We start from the raw sequence: 18,785 nt of genomic DNA, 5'->3' as shown, positions 1-18,785 counted from the left end.
TGCTGCTCATTCGTTACATAAATTATAAAGCAGTTCATCCTGAAACCATAACCTTGGGACAGCATATTGACATTTTGAACAGAATTCAGCAGTCGAAATGAGACCCAGTATTATGTTACGTTTTGTCTTGCACCCAGTGTGTCTGTTCTGTTTTGTGTAGCTGTCTTGTGACAGTTAACCAAGTCAGATTCATTGCACACCTGTTGCACACCAGCGATTCTTATTCTCAGTGTGTTTTTTCTTTGAGAGATACATTCAAGTCAGTCAGGCAATCAGACACTTCACTCCTCTATGTCTGTGTGCAATCAGACTTCATCACATCTTACAGCACTTGAGAAAAACAATCTGTTCTTTACTGAGCAGTATCTAACTCATAAAAGAAAGTATAGTGGTGCTGTCTCCAGAATGTCAACTTTCCAGGAACCAGAAAACAGCCTTGTTTTTAGCTTAAAATCCATGCATTTTTGAGTTTAAGTAATGAGTTTTGAAAGGGTTTCACAAGCCAAAGAAGGGTTATGATAGGGTTTCCTGAACCCACAGAGGAGCATGTAATCCTTCAACTGAAGTGTAAACATGAAAATCACCAAAATTGGAGTTAAGAGGTTTTCACACGACAACAGCGATAAGTTGTGTTATGAAAATGTAACTTGAACTAGGAATCTTCACAGCTTCAACAATCCTCTCCTCGTATTCAGAAAGAAACCTACATCATCATAACAAATGCGTCATTGCCCTGTACTGAATGTAGTTGGCATTTGTGGAAGATAGTAACTCTGAGTTGAAGACACAACTTATACCTTCAACCTGTGTGTCTGTGTGTGTGTATGTGTGTGTGTGTGTTTGTGTCTCCAGGTGAAATAGAGCAGGTGGAGGTTCCCGACAGCGTCCCAGTGGACATCAGGGCCAAGCTGATGGTCTGCCTCATACACCTGCATGCCTACAAGCCTCTGGAGGTAAACTGGGCCGGGGGGAGGACAGCGGACTGGGTTGTGGGTTTGATTGCAGTTCATGACCTTGGTCACATGTCATCCTTGTATCGCTCTACCCCGTCTTCCCTGTTTCTCTGCACTGTGCACTCTTTAGTAAAGCAGAAATGGCATAAACGTGTGTCTATATTTTGAAGTGAAAACCTGAAAATCACCAAAATTGTTAAAAGTTATAAGGGTGTCATGATAACAGCGATAAGTTGTATTGTGAAAATTTAACTTAAGCTATGAATTTTCATACAACTCACATGCTAAAAAGTTGGGTTTTTTTTTAGACTTTGATAGTGGAAATATAAATGTGCTCGCTCACTCTGTCTCTTCCTTTCTCCCTCCCTCTCCCTTTCTCCCTCCCTCCTTCCCTCACCCCCTCACCCATAGGTGCTGCTGACAACGTTGATGGAGCAGAGTCCAGAGGAGATCGGGGATTTGTATCTGGATGTAGGTGAAGCCTTCCTGGAGCAGGGCGAGTACCTGTCCGCTCTGCCTCTGCTGTCTGCCCTCGTCACATCAGACAAGTACAACCTGGCTGTCGTCTGGCTCAGACACGCAGGTAGGACAGAGACGGAAAGCAGACTTGTTATTATTATTAATTATTAAAATTGCATAAAATGATAGAATAATAACAAATACAGATTCAGTACACTCCCGCGGTGCATTCTTTGTAAGCAGTGGCTAACTAGGTAAAAATATCAGCTATAATCCTGGTCAGACAGGTTTGGGAATTGTGACCAAAATGTCCTGTTTGTAGCTGAGAGATGTATTTCCAATAGTATGGATCCAAAAAACCAAAGGAGGTTTATCCTCAGATGTCATGACTAGTCAAAAACTGAGTAGATGGACTAGTTCTTTCTGAATATGAGAGGATTGTGGGAGTTTTGTGAAAATGAATTCCTGGAATATCATGGAATTTATAAAGGTGTATTCCAGACAGGGAAAGTCAGGGGATTTGATCATTTCTCAGGTGGTCAGGGAATATCGGAATTTTGCAACTTCACAGGAATACACCAGAATGTATTTTCCAACTTGATTCACACATTCATTGCATTAGCTGTTGTTTTTCAGCTGTTTTTTCCACAGTAAGTGGAGCCAAAATGTATGGGAAACCAGGATGTTTACTACTTTAGACCTTTTCTTTTCAATCAACATGAACAAACCTGGAAGGAAGAACATTTTTAGGTCATGTAAGCACTCTGACGTAGTTGTGGAACGTCATGGAAAAGTCATGGAATCAGCCACCACCACCGTTACACATGCATTCCTCTCCCTGCCTCCATCACTTCCCGCTCCCTCCCTGTCTCAGAGTGTCTGAAGGCGTTGGGCCACATGGAGGCGGCGGCAGAAAGCTTCACCAAGGTGGTAGAGATGGCTCCCCAGCACCTGGAGGCCCGGCTCTCCCTGTCCACCGTGCACCAGCAGCTGGGCCGGCCGCTCTGCGCCCTGAAGGCCCTGGAGCCCATGTACGACACCAGCACACTGGCGCAGGACTCGTCAGCCGCACGAAAGGCAAGGGCGTGTGTGTGTGTGTGTGTGTGTGTGTGTGTGTATGGGTGAGCAGGGTGTCTGCAGGACCTGAAAACGTCTTAAAATGTCTGTAACATCATCTAAACTCAAGCTCTTAAAAGGTCTTGAATACTATTAAATTGCATTTTAAGTCTAAAAACTCAGCTTTACAGGGTTCCTGTAAAAAAAATTACTGTAAAATTGGTCACTTTGTAGGAGTATACCAGAATGTATTTCCAACTAGTTTCACACGTTCATTGCATTAGCTGGTGGTTTTCAGCCCAGCTGTAGTGGAAACCATATACCTTGATTAGTGTTGCGCAATTAATTGCCTGAGTTGAGCTCGGCCTTATGTATGTTTTTAAAAAAGGGGTGTGTGTCTTTGTGTGCGTTTGTGTGTAGGAATTAAAGCTGCTGCTGCATCGTTCCACACTGTTGAAGACCCAGGGACGAATACAGGACTACCTGGATGCTGTGATCACTATGATCTCCATGCTGCTAAAGGTAATGCACACACACATGCACACACACACCCTTCCCCTTCTGTCATGAGGTGATTTTTAATCCAGGAGGATTTTTTCTGTGATCTAGTTAAGTAAAGAGGGGGAAAAAATGTGAACGGTTACACATAGTACATACACATACATATACACACACACACACACCAATCAAGCTTATTACAAATGATTCAAATGTGTGTATGTGTCTCTGTCTGTCCTAGGTGGCCATGCAGCGTGCCAAAGTGTGTGTGCGCTCTGTAATGGTGTCAGGGGAGCGTCACCTGAGGCTGGTCAAGGTCAAAGACATGCTGCCAGACATTGCTGACCAGGAAGCTGCCTACCAGGACATCAGTGGTAAGTGTGTGTGTGTGTGTTGGGTACCGTTGTTGGGTATTAGTGTTCATATTCGGTAGCCTGGGCAATGAACACAGGCTGGTGGTACGGGGCCAAAGAGCCGGGCAGAGCAGTTGGAAAGGTTTTCTTCTCTGTCAGCAATTATTGGCAGTTGCCATATGTGGAGAAGGTGCTGTTTTTAGAAGCTTTAATGCCATTTGTTTTCTTGTGTGATATGGCTAGGCGGCCATGTTAAGGTCCAGGCATTGTTCTGTGTCCCTATTACCATATCTTTGCCAAGTTATTGTTGCCATGCGGATGTAAATGTGAGTTTGCCATTTTGTAATTGCTGTAGCTACATTATGGATTATTTTGTCTTTATGGACTTTTACCAATCTGCTATGTAGTGAAGGCATCGTTGGCCATAAGCCCAGTGTTTATTGTCAGTTCAGTACATTTAGTGTTTGTTCTTTTTCAGTGTGTTGGCAGCCCTTTGTTCATTACTTGTGTGTGTGTGTGTGTGTGTGTGTGTGTGTGTGTGTGTGTGTGTGTGTATACCATAGACTACTGCACTGTGCTGCACTAACAACAATACTAATGGTGTACTAATACTAATAGTATAGGAATACTAATATTATATCTACTTTGCTAACAGTTACCATAATAGTTTACTAAAACCAATGGCATATTATACTATAGTTATATACAAAAGTACAGTATAGTATAAAAATAGTTTAGTATAATATAGAATAGTATAGAATAAATATTGTATAGTAATTGTATTGCATATTATACATACACAATACTATGCCATACTAATAGCATATGAATACAAATTTTATACTATATTAACAATACTATTCTATACTATTACTGCACTATACTGTACCACACTTGTAGCGTACCTTACTAATCATAACTAATCATAAATAGTATACAACACTAAAAGTATATTATACTCCTATACAAGAGTAGGTTGTGTGTCTTCTGTGTTGTGTGTTACTCTCTCATCGTTTCATGTGCTCTCTCCCGTCCCCCTTGGCAGGTAAAACCAGTGTGCTAACCCGGGAGGACTGGTGGCAGCTGCTGGTGAGCTGTGTGCGGACGCTGTGCGAGGTTCACCGCTACGAGGAGGCCGAGCTGCTGGTCGACTCCGCCATGGAGTTCTTCTCCTTCTACGAGAACAAACCCAAGAGGAAGGAGCTGGAGTTCTTCGGCCTGTCAGCTGCCTTCCTCGACTGCAACTACCGCAAGGCCTACGACTATATCAGGTGAGACGAGGCCTAAGACTATATCAGGTGAGACGAGGCCTAGGACTATATCAGGTGAGACGAGGCCTAGGACTATATCAGGTGAGACGAGGCCTAGGACTATATCAGGTGAGACGAGGCCTAGGACTATATCAGGTGAGACGAGGCCTAGGACTATATCAGATGAGACGAGGCCTACGACTATATCAGGTGAGACGAGGCCTAGGACTATATCAGGTGAGACGAGGCCTAGGACTATATCAGATGAGACGAGGCCTACGACTATATCAGGTGAGACGAGGCCTAGGACTATATCAGGTGAGACGAGGCCTAGGACTATATCGGGTGAGAGAGAGAGATGAAGACAAAGGGTGAAATAGGGATTGAGAGAGATCAAGAGGGAATTATATCAAGGTGTGTGACTACATACCTCAATTATAGAATATGTTAAGTAAGTGATAATGCACACCAAGTCAATCATCACAAAATAAATCCCAACCCGGGTGAATCAAGTCCCAGACGCAAAGCGGCTATTGATTGAAAAAATATTTGTTTACAAGCTTCCATCAAAAAACTAGTTCATCAAGACGTAGCCATAGAAATGTCTGTAGCTAGAATCCATTGGCTACACTGTAGCGTAAATGTAACCATAGCAACGATCCTCTAGCAACGTTCCTCTAACCAGCAATCAAAGGTAAAAATGTTAAAAGTAATATTGTAAATATCTTCCATGTTTCTAACCTCAGTTAGCGGAGTTTGTCTGCTGTAACCGAGGAGTAACGTCTTTTGCCACAAGGTGTTGCTAGTTAATCTGAGTAGGAATCAACAACATGGACCAGGCTTCTTGACTGCAAAGTGATATGATTAGATGTGAGACAGCAGAGCACATTGATTGGCCAATCAGACTTGAGTATTCATTCAACAAAGCCATGTAATAAAGGTTATTGGATTATATGGCTTATTGTTGTAATAGTTTGTCTCTGTTTCTCTGTATCTCTATTTTTCTCAATAGATTGATGCTGATGGATAATGTTGAACGCCCTCAGCTTTGGAACGTTTTCAACCAGGTGTGTGTGTGTGTGTGTGTGTGCGTGCGTGCGTGCGTGCGTGCGTGCGTGCGCGTGTGTGTGTGACTGAAAAAAACAAGTTAAACAAGTTAAAGATTTGCCTAGGCTTTGCTGTACGTCTGTTATTAACAGTCAGGCAGCTTCTTTAAGTTTACAAGAGACCCATTTTGCATCAGAAAATATTTGATCAAAACATACTTAATAAAACAATAATTCAAACAAAATAATGTATTGACCCCTATTATGTAATATACCATAATGAAAGCTTTGAAGACCAATAATCTATGAAAAAGAAGAAATAAAACTCTCTTACAATGTGCCTGTTCTTCCATGTTGGATTACATTTTTGCTCACAACCCCTGTTTTATTTCTTGTATTTTTTTCTGTGGACACAAATAAATGACTCAAGTGTATGTTTTCCCCCAGGTGACGTTAAACTCCCAGCACCAGCGTCACCATCGCTTCTGTCTGCGGCTGATGCTAAAAAATCCTGATAACCACGCCTTGTGTGTCCTCTGCGGACACAACGCTATGGTGTCTGGAAGCTTCAAACATGCCCTGGGTAAACACACACACACACACACACACACACAACATCATACACAGATTATATCTACACATGCAGATTAAATTTAGACACTAACACACTCGCACATTAGTTATATATGCACACACACACACAGAGTTATGCTGACACTGCATTCAGTCTCCACTTACATTGGATTTAGCCTACATAAACACATTCTCTCTCTCTCTCTCTCTCTCTCTCTCTCTCTCTCTCACATACACATGCACGCACGCACTCACACACACACACTCACACAAGTTATAGCATACTTGATGTCAATCAGTAAGCTTTATAACTTAAGAAAACAAACTTGATTATTTCAGCACAATGAGATATCAGTTGGAGACATGTAAAGGTACTTACTCATGTGGCTTAGTGTGCTATAATATTAAAAAAAGAACATAACAAGAACGTAAAGATGTGAGCAAAATGGCTGATTAATGTTACTTTTCCTCAGTTTAGGAGAATGAGAAATAATTTCATGGTGACTCTCAGAGACAGGGGAGCGAGGCATAAACCTAGGCAGAATAAGGAGCTGTCATTGGTTTTGCCGTCCATTTTTTTTAATTTTTATTTGAACTTTCAGACAGCCTTGTGGTATTGAATCTGGAAGTTTATACCAATCCCCTGGGTATAGCAGCACCTCCACTCACCTGGCTAGCGCTAACATACCTGATGTGATTTCAGTGGGGATCTGTGCCAACATAGCTAATGCTAATATAGCAGACATAACATCTGTGTGGATCTGTGCCAACACGACTAATACTAATATAGCAGACAACATTACGAGGATCTGTGCTGACATGTGTCTCTTTAGGCCAGTATGTGCAGGCCTTCAGGACCCACCCCAGCAACCCTCTGTACAGCCTGTGTGTGGGACTCACCTTCTTCCACATGGCATCACAGAAGTTTGTAGCTAAACGACATCCACTGCTGCTGCAGGTAGGGGTGTGTGTGTATTTGTATCTGTGTGTGTGTGTGTGTGTGTGTGTGCGTTGTATTTGTGTATCAGACTTTGAAGCCCGTTCAGTATAGTATGGTGCCACCAGTTGAAACACTGGCACCCCCTTGCTGGCTTTTTAGTCATCTACCTTAGTTCTGTCTTCTTACGAGTGTGTGTGTGTGTGTGTGTGTGTGTGTGTGTGTGTGTTGCAGGGCTTCTCGTTCCTGTGGCGGTACGTGGAGTTGCGTGGAGAGTGTCAGGAGAGCATGTACAACCTGGGCAGAGCACTGCACCAGATGGGCCTGGCCCATCTAGCTATACACTACTACCAGAAAGCGCTGACGCTGCCCGCAACCACAATGGAGGTACGTACACACACACACACACACACACACACACACACACACACACACACAGACACACAGCTCTTCTCCCCTCCCATCCCCCTCTCCTTCCTCTTTTCCCTTCCTCCTCCATCTTTTTCCCCTTCCCTCTCCACCCCCCCCTCCTCTCCCCCCTTCTCTCCTCGACCACTTAGTTGATTAATTCACTTTCAGGAACTTGCACTCCGTTTCTCTCCATTGCCTGTTCTCTACCTTTGATTTTGCTCTCTCCTTCTCTTTCCATCCCTCTCTCTGTTGCCCTTCTCGCCCTCTGTCTTTCTCTGTTGGCATTCTCTTTCTCACACTCTCTCCTCTCTCTCTCTCTCTCTCTCTTTCTCTCTCTCTCTCTCTCTCTCTCTCTCTCTCTCTCTCTCTCCGTCCCTGCAGGGCATAGCTGATGATCAGGTGGATCTGAGGAGAGAAATCGCCTTCAACCTCTCCCTCATCTATCAGGCCAGTGGGAACATGGAGATGGCCCGCCAGCTCATCAACACACACTGCGTTGTCTGAACACACACACACACACACACACACACACACACACACACACTCCAAAATCATTGTCATTGCCAGTGTTGTAGATTTTTTTTTTTAGATTTTTGGTTTTGAGACCCAGGTTCAGTTGCTATGAGTGCTGCAGTATCAGAACAGCTCTTATTTTGAAATGTATGTCATGATATCTGGACATTTCTGCTCTGATTTTAATTGTAATTGGTATTTATTTAGGTGATGAATTATTGTTACATTTTCATTGTATTTATATTTTTTTCTAGCTGTGGAGGCAATTCCTTAGCCACCGCAGCTAAATGAATGTCAAGGAAACACTGGTTGTTACGTTATCATCATCTGAACACACACACACACACTCTCACACACACACAAACACACACACACACACACACACACACACACACACACACCAACTAGTATCACCGTCTCTTCAGGCAGAGAATTGCAAGACATTGTTTGAAACATGTTTCCAATGCTTAAGCCTCAATGCAAGCTGTAAAATAATACTTTGTCAGTATTTAAAATATTTTTTCATATGATCCTGCTAAATAAAAGCAAATTTTATTTTGTTGGATTAAATTATTTTCTTTGTATTATTTGTAAATGCCATTCTTTTCTCAGTAGAATCCGACTATGCTTCATTGTTTTCTTTTATTTTCCATTACAAGCTGCCCATAGTCTTGATCCTGTTGTAAACATTCAGCATTTTTAAAGCTTTTTGATTCAAAACCAATAGCTTCAACTTAATTTATCAGCTTTTACCATTATTATTGTTGTCATCCTCATTCCAGTCATCATCATCATTATCACCGCTACCAATAATGCTGTTATAACCTACAATGTAAAAACAGTTATATTTGTTAATGAAATGATATTTAAAGTCTATTAAGTGTATATTTTTTCAGCTCATAATAAAAAAGATGGAAGTTGCTTTGGAACAACTGAGAGATTGTTGTTTCCTGTTGTGATGGTGATGTGACAAAAACAGCAAATGGATGGATGGAGGAGTAGTTGCTTTCTTTTGTTGTCACAGGGATTAAAGCGGTGGGATTATTTGCCAAATCCCTCCCTCTCTCTCATCTCAACCGTCTGCTCCCAACATCTTTCCTCCGCGGGTCACTGCACTCTCATCTAGGCCAGGGCATCTCAAACGTTTTCCATGTCCCCGACCCCCAAATAGACACCAGGCCCCACAGCCCTCCCATCTCATAAAACTGTCCCAGGAAGCCCCATATGGCCCCGTTCTCCTCACTGATTTAGTGTTGAACTACATTGATGTAAATCCTGTGATTACAATAGTCAAATTTAAACATTCTCTAATTGGGATAATTTCTAGTGAATTATATTGAAATTCAATTATTCCATATTTTTGCTGGGACCCCTTGGCACCCCTTCACGGACCCCTGGAGGTCCCAGGACTCCAGTTTGGGAAGCACTGATCTAGGCTACAGAAAGGAGGGGGGGTTAAATCACTATTTTGATGCTGAGGTCGGTCTATATGGACGCTCACAACAAGGCCCGGCTTTAGAAAAGTTCACAACCGTCACTGGTACTGATGTAGGCTGATGCGACTGGTTTTTAACGCCGGTAGGATATTATCGTCAGAAAACGGTTTGGATTGTGTTAGTCCAGCATGGCCAGGCAACGGGAAAACGGGGATAAAGTGTGTGTAACAGCGGAAACGGAGAAGCGGATGTGAAGTCGTCCAGGCAAATAAATAAGATATGAACGCGTCTTTCCACCCAACCTGGCAACATCACAGACAAATACACGGCCCCGACGCTGCGGAGAGCGCGAGAGAGAGACCCGGGCAACGATGGCTCTAAAACGGGAATAAACACGGAGCGGCGTCCATCGTGAAAAGCAACATTTCGCCGTGACGGGAGGCTGGGGAAAACACCGAGAGGGAGCGGCGCTGCGCCCCGGCTTCGGAGCGCCGGATCCCGGGTTGGAAGCGGATGAAGGGTCGGTGGGGCCCGGGCCGTATGGGGGTCCGTCGTCCATGATCAGCGGCTCGCTCGGAGGTTTTTGACACCCGGGAGCGGTTTTGAAACAGGAATAAGCACGTTTGAATCGCCGTAGGGAAACCTGGACGCATCCGTTTTGGACGGTAAGTGAGGTGCACTTATGTAATGTTAGACTGACATTTGTATTGTTTTTATTCTAGGGGGCTGCTTTGATCTGGCAGCTTGATTTGCAGCCATCAAGCTGTCAGCTGACATTTTCTTTTCATTCAAATATTTAATCACATAAATGTATAATACTAATGTGCCTACTGCTCTATATTCGTTAGTAGAAGTAACGGGCTGCCACCGACTGTGTTGTTTTTGTAAGCTGATGAAGTGATGCTTGGGTGGGCTTCACTAGTGGCAACAACAGTGGCAAATAAAGGCCTAATAAGCCACAACAGGGCAAAAAGAAATTCTTTGTCTTGCGCATCAAGTGATACGGGCTCAAATGTATTGTCAGGATGAAATAAGGCTTTTAGCAAAAGGGAACCATCTAACTAATATTGGAGAGGTCAGCACCAGTCATTTCAATCTACACACACACACACACACACACACACACTGTTGGAGAATGTGAGGAAATCAGATCATTTAATGTGCTCACACACGCACAATCAGATCATTCCCAGAGTGAGACAGGGCAGGAGTCTGCAGCTCATCTCCTCCTATTTCCTCCTTAATAGCCCCAACGAGGTTCTGGCCCTGATTGTAATCTGTAGGCCATAGGTTAGGATATTCAGTGCGTTATAATGAGTTTAAATTAACATGGGATTAATGGGAAGGTCATCTATATGCTAGAATTTGCGGTTAACAAGGCGGATCTGATGTTCTTTAGGTTGCATCAATATCACGTTTTCCCTGCTGATGCACATTCATCACTAAAGTCTTATAGGATTCACTCATCAGATGGACCAATCAGATCCACTGCTTCTTCTGAACAATATAGACTTAAACATTTAGTTAGAGGGTCACCGGATAAAAATAACATGGTGTATGTTCCATTTTTCCTCCAGCATCCTTCAGTGCGTGAAACAGAAGTCAGTCACTGTGGGATTTTTTGGGATACTCTAATGATACACGCAGGGAAATGTGTTTTTAGACTAGCAGGCCTATTGACCCGATATCTGATACTACTATCATTATCCGTGCATCCCTATTGAGAGTTTGTGCTCCTCCTTATATTACACTGCTGAATCTACGCCCTGACAGACTTTTATTAGGCTTCTAACTTTCTCTTAGACAAAACCAGCAGCCATATTCTGTAAACTAATTACTGTGCTACCATACAATCACTAAATTAAAACCTCCAGTAGACAAAAACTCATTGAGACCTGGGCTTTGTTTTTTAACAAGTGTGCTATGTACAAAAGTATAGATAAAAACATGCAGTTGCTATTAGGTGTAGATAACCCAAAACACCTGCAACCGCTGGGCTACACACTAAAGTGGCTGGTAGAAATGAAACTGACCAATATTTGGCTGATGTTAAAGCTGCAATTGGCAAAATTTCTATGTAAAAATACACCTGTTTTCTCAGCCTAAACCACAAAGTGGGGCTGCAACAGAAAAGAGCGTCCCATCCCCACTAATTGAGACTCTGTATTCACCTTATTTGGCCAAATGAAAGTCTGGTGTCTGGTATGGACACTTCTCCGCCCACAGGAAGTGACAAATTGAAACTTAATTGTGAAATCCAACCTGTCTCCGAAACAGCAGTGAGCAGCGCTGCGTCCAGAGAAAGCTGGACTCACCAACGTTAGATCTTTTCCTCTCTCGTCTCTTCGGTATCTTTGGTGTAAATCATCCCAGACCGGCCGGGTTGGTAAACAAGAGCGAGCTGTGTGCAGTTTAGTGAAATCACGTTACAAGATTTCTGGGTATTGAGGTTCACATTTTTTCAGACGGTTACCTCTTACTGCCATCTGGAGCTGCTAATGTGCGGTGGAGGTGAAATTTACGGTCAATTCAGGTCACTGCAGAACTGAGGATTCACTGGTAGGGAACATGAATTGAGAAGACCATTTATGCCCTGACACAATATATTTTCACATATAAAAACACACATTTGTATCACTATATTTGTGATTTATCCATTCTCTAACCCCTAAACTTAACTCCAACTATTCAATCTAAACGTAACCTAACTGAAACCTTTGCCTTCACCCAAAACTAGTTGTTTTTCTGTGAGTACACACTGCACAAAATGTCCTCAGTTGGTGGAGTACCCTCGTCTGTCGCATCGGATCGGTCGATTTGGGCTTCACAAGGTTAGAAGTACAAGAATGCACACACACACACACACACACACACACACACACACACACACACACACTGGCACAGAGGAATGTGATGGGTGTGTGTTGGGGACAGGAAGCTGTCGCCTCTGACGGGACTGCCTCATTGTTCTCCAATCACGCTACGGCTATTTCAGGACAATGTGTGTGTGCGCGGTTGTGTGTGTGTGTGTGTGTGTGTGTAATCACTTAGTGGTCCTATCTCCAAAGTTTGTTTTTGGAGTGAAGAATATTCAAGCAGACGAAATGCAGCATGAGTTGAAGAGGTCAGTTAAACTCCAAGTTACTTGAAGAGCTCAACTCCAAACAAGTGTCTCACATCATCGCTTGCAATGAAAACTCATTATTAGCTGTCACATGCTGTTAGTATCAAAAGCAGAGACACATTTTAGGGTTCAGTAAACCACATAAACACCAGTGGGGTGACAGTGTTTCAGCAAGGGAATTTCCCTGAATGACCCTGGTTTGGTCAATCAGATGCTAGTTTGGTTGTGAATTTGAATCTGTGGAAGAATCTGTTTCAAGCTGCACAAGGCAACTTTGCACGTCGCTTGCTGCTGTTTAGTAGATTCAAAGTATCCATACCTGACACCAGAATCTAATTTGGGCAAAGAGGGCGAATCTACAGCGCCTCAGTTAGGGGCAGACGGGACGCTCTTCTCTTTTTTTCAGCCTCGCTCTGTGATTTAGGCTGAGAAGACAGGTGTATTTTTACATCAAAAATCCTTCCTGCTGCAGCTTTAAAGCCCTGACACTTGTATAATTCAGTAATATGTGAAAGAGTGAGCCTGCTCCTCTCCTCCCCTCCTCCCCCCTCCTTTCCCTCTTTCCCCTGCTGTTGAGTAGTGGAGGTCTGGCAGAGCAACCGCCCCACCTAGAAGAATATCAGCAGTATTGATTTCAGTGGAGAGTTTTGGAGTCATACAGGGTCGAAATGCGCCTTTCCACCTCACAAACAATGTTTTTTAGGGGAAATACGTGTATATATGTGTATGTGTGTGTTTGTGCACCACTACCCATAATTCCCTTGTCTTAGTGTAGGATGTCTTTTATTGAAAATAGCTACCATACCAGAAAGGGGTTTGGGGCATGCGTGTGTAATTGCATCCGCTTTACACCGTACATACCAGTGTGTGTGTGTGTGTGTGTGTGTGTGTATCAGCATCAGCGTCTGACAGTGTATTGATGTCAGTGCCTGGTCCTGTGTTCACCGGAGTGTGTGTATATTTAGTCACAAAGTCTCACCACTTATAAATAACCTGCAGACTTGAAGCTGTTGCAGGAGAAAAGATAGCACTTATCTCACACAGCTCCACAATGAGAGCGTTCACATGGACTCTTCCTGTTCCATATGGGAGACAACATGGAAAAACCGACACACTGTGGGAGAATTTTTTTTTCATAGATTCTTAAAAGTATTATACAACACTATAGGGGGTCGATAAATTGTTCTGCTTGAATTATTAGATCTTAAATCCAAATAGTGCATTGTCATGAAACCTCTCCTGATTTCTAATGGGTTTCCCTGTAAAGTTAAATGAGTTGGGGTTCACACTGTTTGGCCACATATTATATGGGATACTCACATTTTCCATTAGTTTAACTGCCGCATGTAAACGCTGTATGCTCCCATTTACAATAAGCTTGCATCCAAATGTTTAAGAAAACAAAAATGCCAGCCAATATGCTGATATTAGCCGGGATACTAAGCCATATAAACCCCATCATGATTACTGTGGTGTTTTTTCAGTCTGTGTAAAGCTGCAGTTCCATGCTAATATTTAGATATTTATTCACATATACAGGGATATTCACAAACAGGATATGGAGATTAAACTGCTTATCCTAAATATGACTTTAATTAGGATATAAGCTGCATGTTAGCGCCCTTATTGAATGTTTTTACACTCGCACAGCATTCTGGGTAATGGCACTTTAATAGAGTTACAGTGGCATAGGCAATGCATCATTATCAGCTACTTCATCTGTCTAGTTTAGGCCAGAATTAACGATTTTTGATTTGTGGGTCCTTGTCTTCTGATATCTCATTTATCATTTTTTGCCAACACACCCATATTGATAAAACATACTGTATGCTGTTATTAATATGTAATAAACTGTGTTGTAACACAGTGCAGTAAGGTTTCAGAAAAAAGCACCCACATGCCAAAAACATTGGAATATTTAATTAAAGTAATGGATATATGGGGTAGCCTTGCCACCGGAAGCCAGGCATGCACACACACACACACACACACACACACACACACACAAACACACACATACAGACACAGACACAGATAGAGTCTTGGAGACGCCAGGGCAGTGGGGCAGTGATGAGTCAGCTTTCTGATCCAGACTCAGTCCATCAATCCACTCACTGTCTCCAGTGTGTGTGTGTGTGTGTGTGTGTGTGTGTGTGTGTGTGCGTGCGCGTGTGTGTGTGTGTATGCACGCCAGTGTTTGTGAGTGTGTATGCATGTGCTTGGGTTTGTGTCTCTACCTGTGCCTGTGAAAGCGTCTTTGTGGGAGTGCATGTGTGTGTCTCTACCTGTGTGTGTGTGTGTGTGTGTGTTTGTATTTCTTTGTATCTATATTTCTTTGTGTGTGTGTGTGCTGATAGCATGGCGCCACTGGCACCTCTGCAGCTTGCTTTCCAACCCAAGCTACCCCCCCCTCCCCACTGTAGAGCCTGTGGAGAGCCGCTGTCTGATGGAGCGGAAATACAACATGACACTTTGCAGAGGGAGCTGGTAAATCTGCGCAGATTTTCGTAGACTGGTGTGGAAAATCACACAGTGTCGGCTTTCCTCAGATGGATTGTCCCAACTCTGTGCACGCCGCTGTAATGGATAATGATGTGTTTTGGTAGTTTGTGAGCTGTTACAAGCTGTTATAACAGGTGAAGTCTTATTAGAAACTGCTTTTGAGGCATTGTAAACTGTTATGTGATACATATGATATGACACAAAACAAACAAACAAATCAAAGTAATGCAAACTTCATTTCTGCCTTTTTGAAGGATATTAGATTTGTCTTGCAGAGAAAAAGTGGATTCAATCACAATTATTTTTGTCCAGTGACCCCAAATGAATGGTCCAAAACTGCAGAATTCATTAAAGAGTAGTGGAATGAATTTGGTGCTCAGTATTGGTTGATATGTAAACAAGTTTAGTACTTAGTCATTTAGTTGGTGTGAGGAGTAAAGAAGAGGCTTTGGTGCATCCCTAATGTGGAATGTCCCATTTGGCTGTAACCCTTGTTGAACCTTGTGACCACCAGAGAACTGACAGGGGCTGACAGAGGTCAAAGGTCATGCCATTGAATATGTGTGAGATGGAGAGAGGGAAGGGACCAAGGGAAAACATCAGTGGGAGAGGAGAAAGAGAGGGGTGGAGCTAGAGAGAGGGAGATGAAAAGATGAGGTTTTGTTGCAGGTCATGTTTTAATAGCTAAGCCTTTTAACTGCTGTCTTTGACTGCCAAACTGCATGGCAAATGCAGCAAGTCAAATTATGTCACTCCACTGGCAGATTTTGTCACTTAAAAAAAGACATTAAGACTGAGAATAAGGTTAAAGCTGTGTGAGGCAACGTGGCACGTTGGCGGCCCCAACTGGTGAGAGGTAACTGCTTGAATTTTGCAAAGTTCGAACCAATGAAATCATTCAACGTGATGTCAAGAAACTGCACTCAGCACGCTCATGCTTACCCACCCTGTTGATTTAGGCTGATAGTATTTTTGTGTTTTAATGTATTTTAATGAAAATCTTGTCTAGTGCAGCTTTCAATCAATTAAGTTTAATATTTTTTGCAGTGGACACTCTCTGGCAAATGTTATTATGACTCGCCATTGAAGAGTTTTCTGACTCTTCAAATTCACCTAATTGCCATCTGTAAGCTGAGGAATCAGTCAAGTGTTCATAGGTATTTTAGGCCGATACTGTCTGTCCTGACTTAAAAACATAATAATAAGAACCTGATGGGAGAAGTTCACAGGCAGACAGTATAGGTGAAGTAACTAGGTAGCCATCTAACAAGTAATGAAAGTACCCAAAGTGTATGGTGCACTTGACTCAGGTCTTACCCAAAGGATGCTCAGCAAAATGGTCACTGTATTCTGTGTAATTTAATCATGTTTTAATCAATTTGCTGTGTAGGCATGTGTGAAATAGTTATAGATGTATTTTTTTCTTAAAACACTGTTTCCATCAGCATTTTGTCGAAAAGAAATGATCAACCAAAAGTAAATCCAACCCGATCCATCGACTTTTTCTTCAGTTGATGCACAGAAAATTTCACTGATGACCAACCTCCATTAGGCATTTAATAGATAATATTAATATAATAGATTTACCTCTTCAGAGTGGAGTTTGGAAATGTTTCCATCCAGTGTGTGTACAAGCCTACATGCTATAATAGAGAGGATAACGTCTCAGTAACAGTTCAAAACCTTTGAAAGCTTTTTGAACTGTTTCCAGATCTAGGACCAAGGACAAAGCCCATGAAGTGCAGGTGTGACAGTTTGAAGGACCCAAAATGGTTGTCAAAACATTTTAAACTTTCCTGTTTTTAAAGGTACAGGAAGCCAGTCGATTCGCTTCAACCCTCAAGCTGATGGAAACACCTAATTTGAATTTTATTTTTTACAATTCAAAAGTTCACATTTGTTGGCCAGTTGGATGGAAACGTGGCTACAGAGAGAGAGACAGCCAGGCTCCAGCTGCAGATTGAAGCCGTGTGGTAATGCAGCGGATTAGAGGAGGCATTCTGTCAACACTAAATCCCCCCCATTCTCTGTTTTAATCCTGCTGCTGGATCAAGGACACTCACCTCCCAAGAGTGTGTGTTTTCACGTGCGTGTGTGGGTGCATTTCCGATCAGTATTATAAAGACAAGAGACAGCGGTGTGTGTGTCTGTGTGTGTTTCCGTGCAGCATTGTTTTGAGTGTTTTTCATGTGAAGGAGAGAGAGAAGAGTGTGGTGAGTGCGCTTTAATTTGTGAGTGCAAAAGCATTCAGCATGTATAATTTTGAGAGACTGTGTGTGTGTGTGTGTGCGTGCGTGTGTGTGTGTGTGTGTGTGTGTGTGTGTGCCTGTCATTTGGGCACCAAGTGCCTGTAAACTCTGCCAGCAGCACCGTGCTCAGCACTGGCCTCTGCCCCAAGCTATTTATAAAACTATCAGTCCAGATGTGTGGGTGTGTTGGTGTGATGTGATGTGTGTGTGTGTATGTGTGTGTGTGTGTGGATAAGCCTGGTTTATGGAGTGTTTTATTGTAGTATCTCTTACATTGTTACTTTTTGCTGGCTGCTGAGGATCTTACACAATACAACAAAACCTTGTTACTGAAAACCAGCCATGAGTCAACCGAATTTCAAAGCTTAGCATCAAGATAAATGAGCAGACTATTCCTTTAAGTTTGCCTTCACTAGTTTGCAAATGATCAAGTTTATGCGATGGAGTTAAATTTTGACCTATACTCAGTGATTCATCAAGGCAAACAACCACCAATATGAACCAAAATCAATCATATTTTCAGAAAAGCATTAATTTAAGACCCAACCAGTTTGATCCTACTTGCTAGGAAGTGTACTATGAATGTTCAACACAGTGATATACTGAGTTTAGGTGTGTTTACGGCCCTGGATGTGGCTCTGTCTAACGTTTTGTGTATTTTCTAAGCCCATGTCGTCTTCTCTGTATCTCAGCTCTTGAATTTGATCCTTGTAATTTCATTGCTAGCAAAAGGTCTGCAGCCTCTGAAATGAAATCAAGAATCGGATGAGCTCCCGAACCTTTAACAAGAAGAAGTGTGCTAGAAAAATAAATCAGCCAAAATCAGCGAGTCCAAGACCAGGACCAAAGGGGGTCGAGCCCACGTCAAGACTGAGACCAGAGCAAATCGAGTCCTATTGAAGACCAAAACAGGCAACAAACTGTGAACATGTCTTTCCCAATGTAAAAATAATGATTAAGGAGTTTCTTAAGGATCAGCAGAGATGCAGACTAATGCTGTCTAATCCAGCTAATCAATACATAGATTTTGACTAATCAATGCGTAGAGATTTGAGGCTCATTTACACTGGTCCCTACAGGTGAAATCCCTGGTAGTGCTGGGGAGAAAATAAGCCAATCAGAACCCATATTTTATATTCCGTTTGATGATAAACAAAACATGAAGCAGGATGCAAGAAGGTTAAATTGCACTGAAAGTTTTTCATTTTAGCAATAAAGTGTCTCTTCCTGGAGGCATCAGGTGTTGCTCTCTCTCTCTCTCTCTCTCTCTGTCTCTCTCTCTCTCTCTCTCTGCCTCTCTTTTTCTACCTTGATCCCCCACATTCTCTCTCACACTCTCTCATACGCACACACACTCTCCTCCTCTCTCTCCTCTCCTTCTCTCTATCCCCTCTCTCTGCATCTATCTCCCACACTCTCACACAC

At 42.7% G+C, this 18,785-nt stretch overlaps 1 protein-coding gene across 1 annotated transcript in view; it reads left to right on the top strand.

The window, feature by feature from the left end:
• The window catches only part of gtf3c3 (general transcription factor IIIC, polypeptide 3), a 14,212-nt gene extending 5,474 nt beyond the window's left edge, over positions 1 to 8,738 (top strand). The window contains exons 11-21 of the mRNA XM_071533164.1: positions 867 to 953; positions 1,365 to 1,536; positions 2,287 to 2,489; positions 2,889 to 2,990; positions 3,208 to 3,358; positions 4,365 to 4,590; positions 5,582 to 5,636; positions 6,063 to 6,198; positions 7,022 to 7,146; positions 7,360 to 7,512; positions 7,918 to 8,738. Coding sequence (XP_071389265.1) covers positions 867 to 953; positions 1,365 to 1,536; positions 2,287 to 2,489; positions 2,889 to 2,990; positions 3,208 to 3,358; positions 4,365 to 4,590; positions 5,582 to 5,636; positions 6,063 to 6,198; positions 7,022 to 7,146; positions 7,360 to 7,512; positions 7,918 to 8,040 — 1,533 coding nt within the window. The 3' untranslated portion in view covers positions 8,041 to 8,738. The remainder of the gene's footprint in view (positions 1 to 866; positions 954 to 1,364; positions 1,537 to 2,286; positions 2,490 to 2,888; positions 2,991 to 3,207; positions 3,359 to 4,364; positions 4,591 to 5,581; positions 5,637 to 6,062; positions 6,199 to 7,021; positions 7,147 to 7,359; positions 7,513 to 7,917) is intronic.
• The last annotated feature ends 10,047 nt before the right edge of the window (positions 8,739 to 18,785 follow it).

The sequence above is a fragment of the Centroberyx affinis genome, unplaced genomic scaffold (assembly GCF_046629955.1).
Source record: "Centroberyx affinis isolate AG114_WGS23_722 - 3 ecotype Tasmania unplaced genomic scaffold, CSIRO-AGI_Caff_v1 ptg002329l_1, whole genome shotgun sequence".
In the NCBI taxonomy this organism is placed as follows: Eukaryota; Metazoa; Chordata; class Actinopteri; order Beryciformes; family Berycidae; genus Centroberyx; species Centroberyx affinis.
The sequence above is the reverse complement of the archived record's forward strand: the minus strand, read 5'-3'. Positions and strand labels throughout refer to the sequence as shown.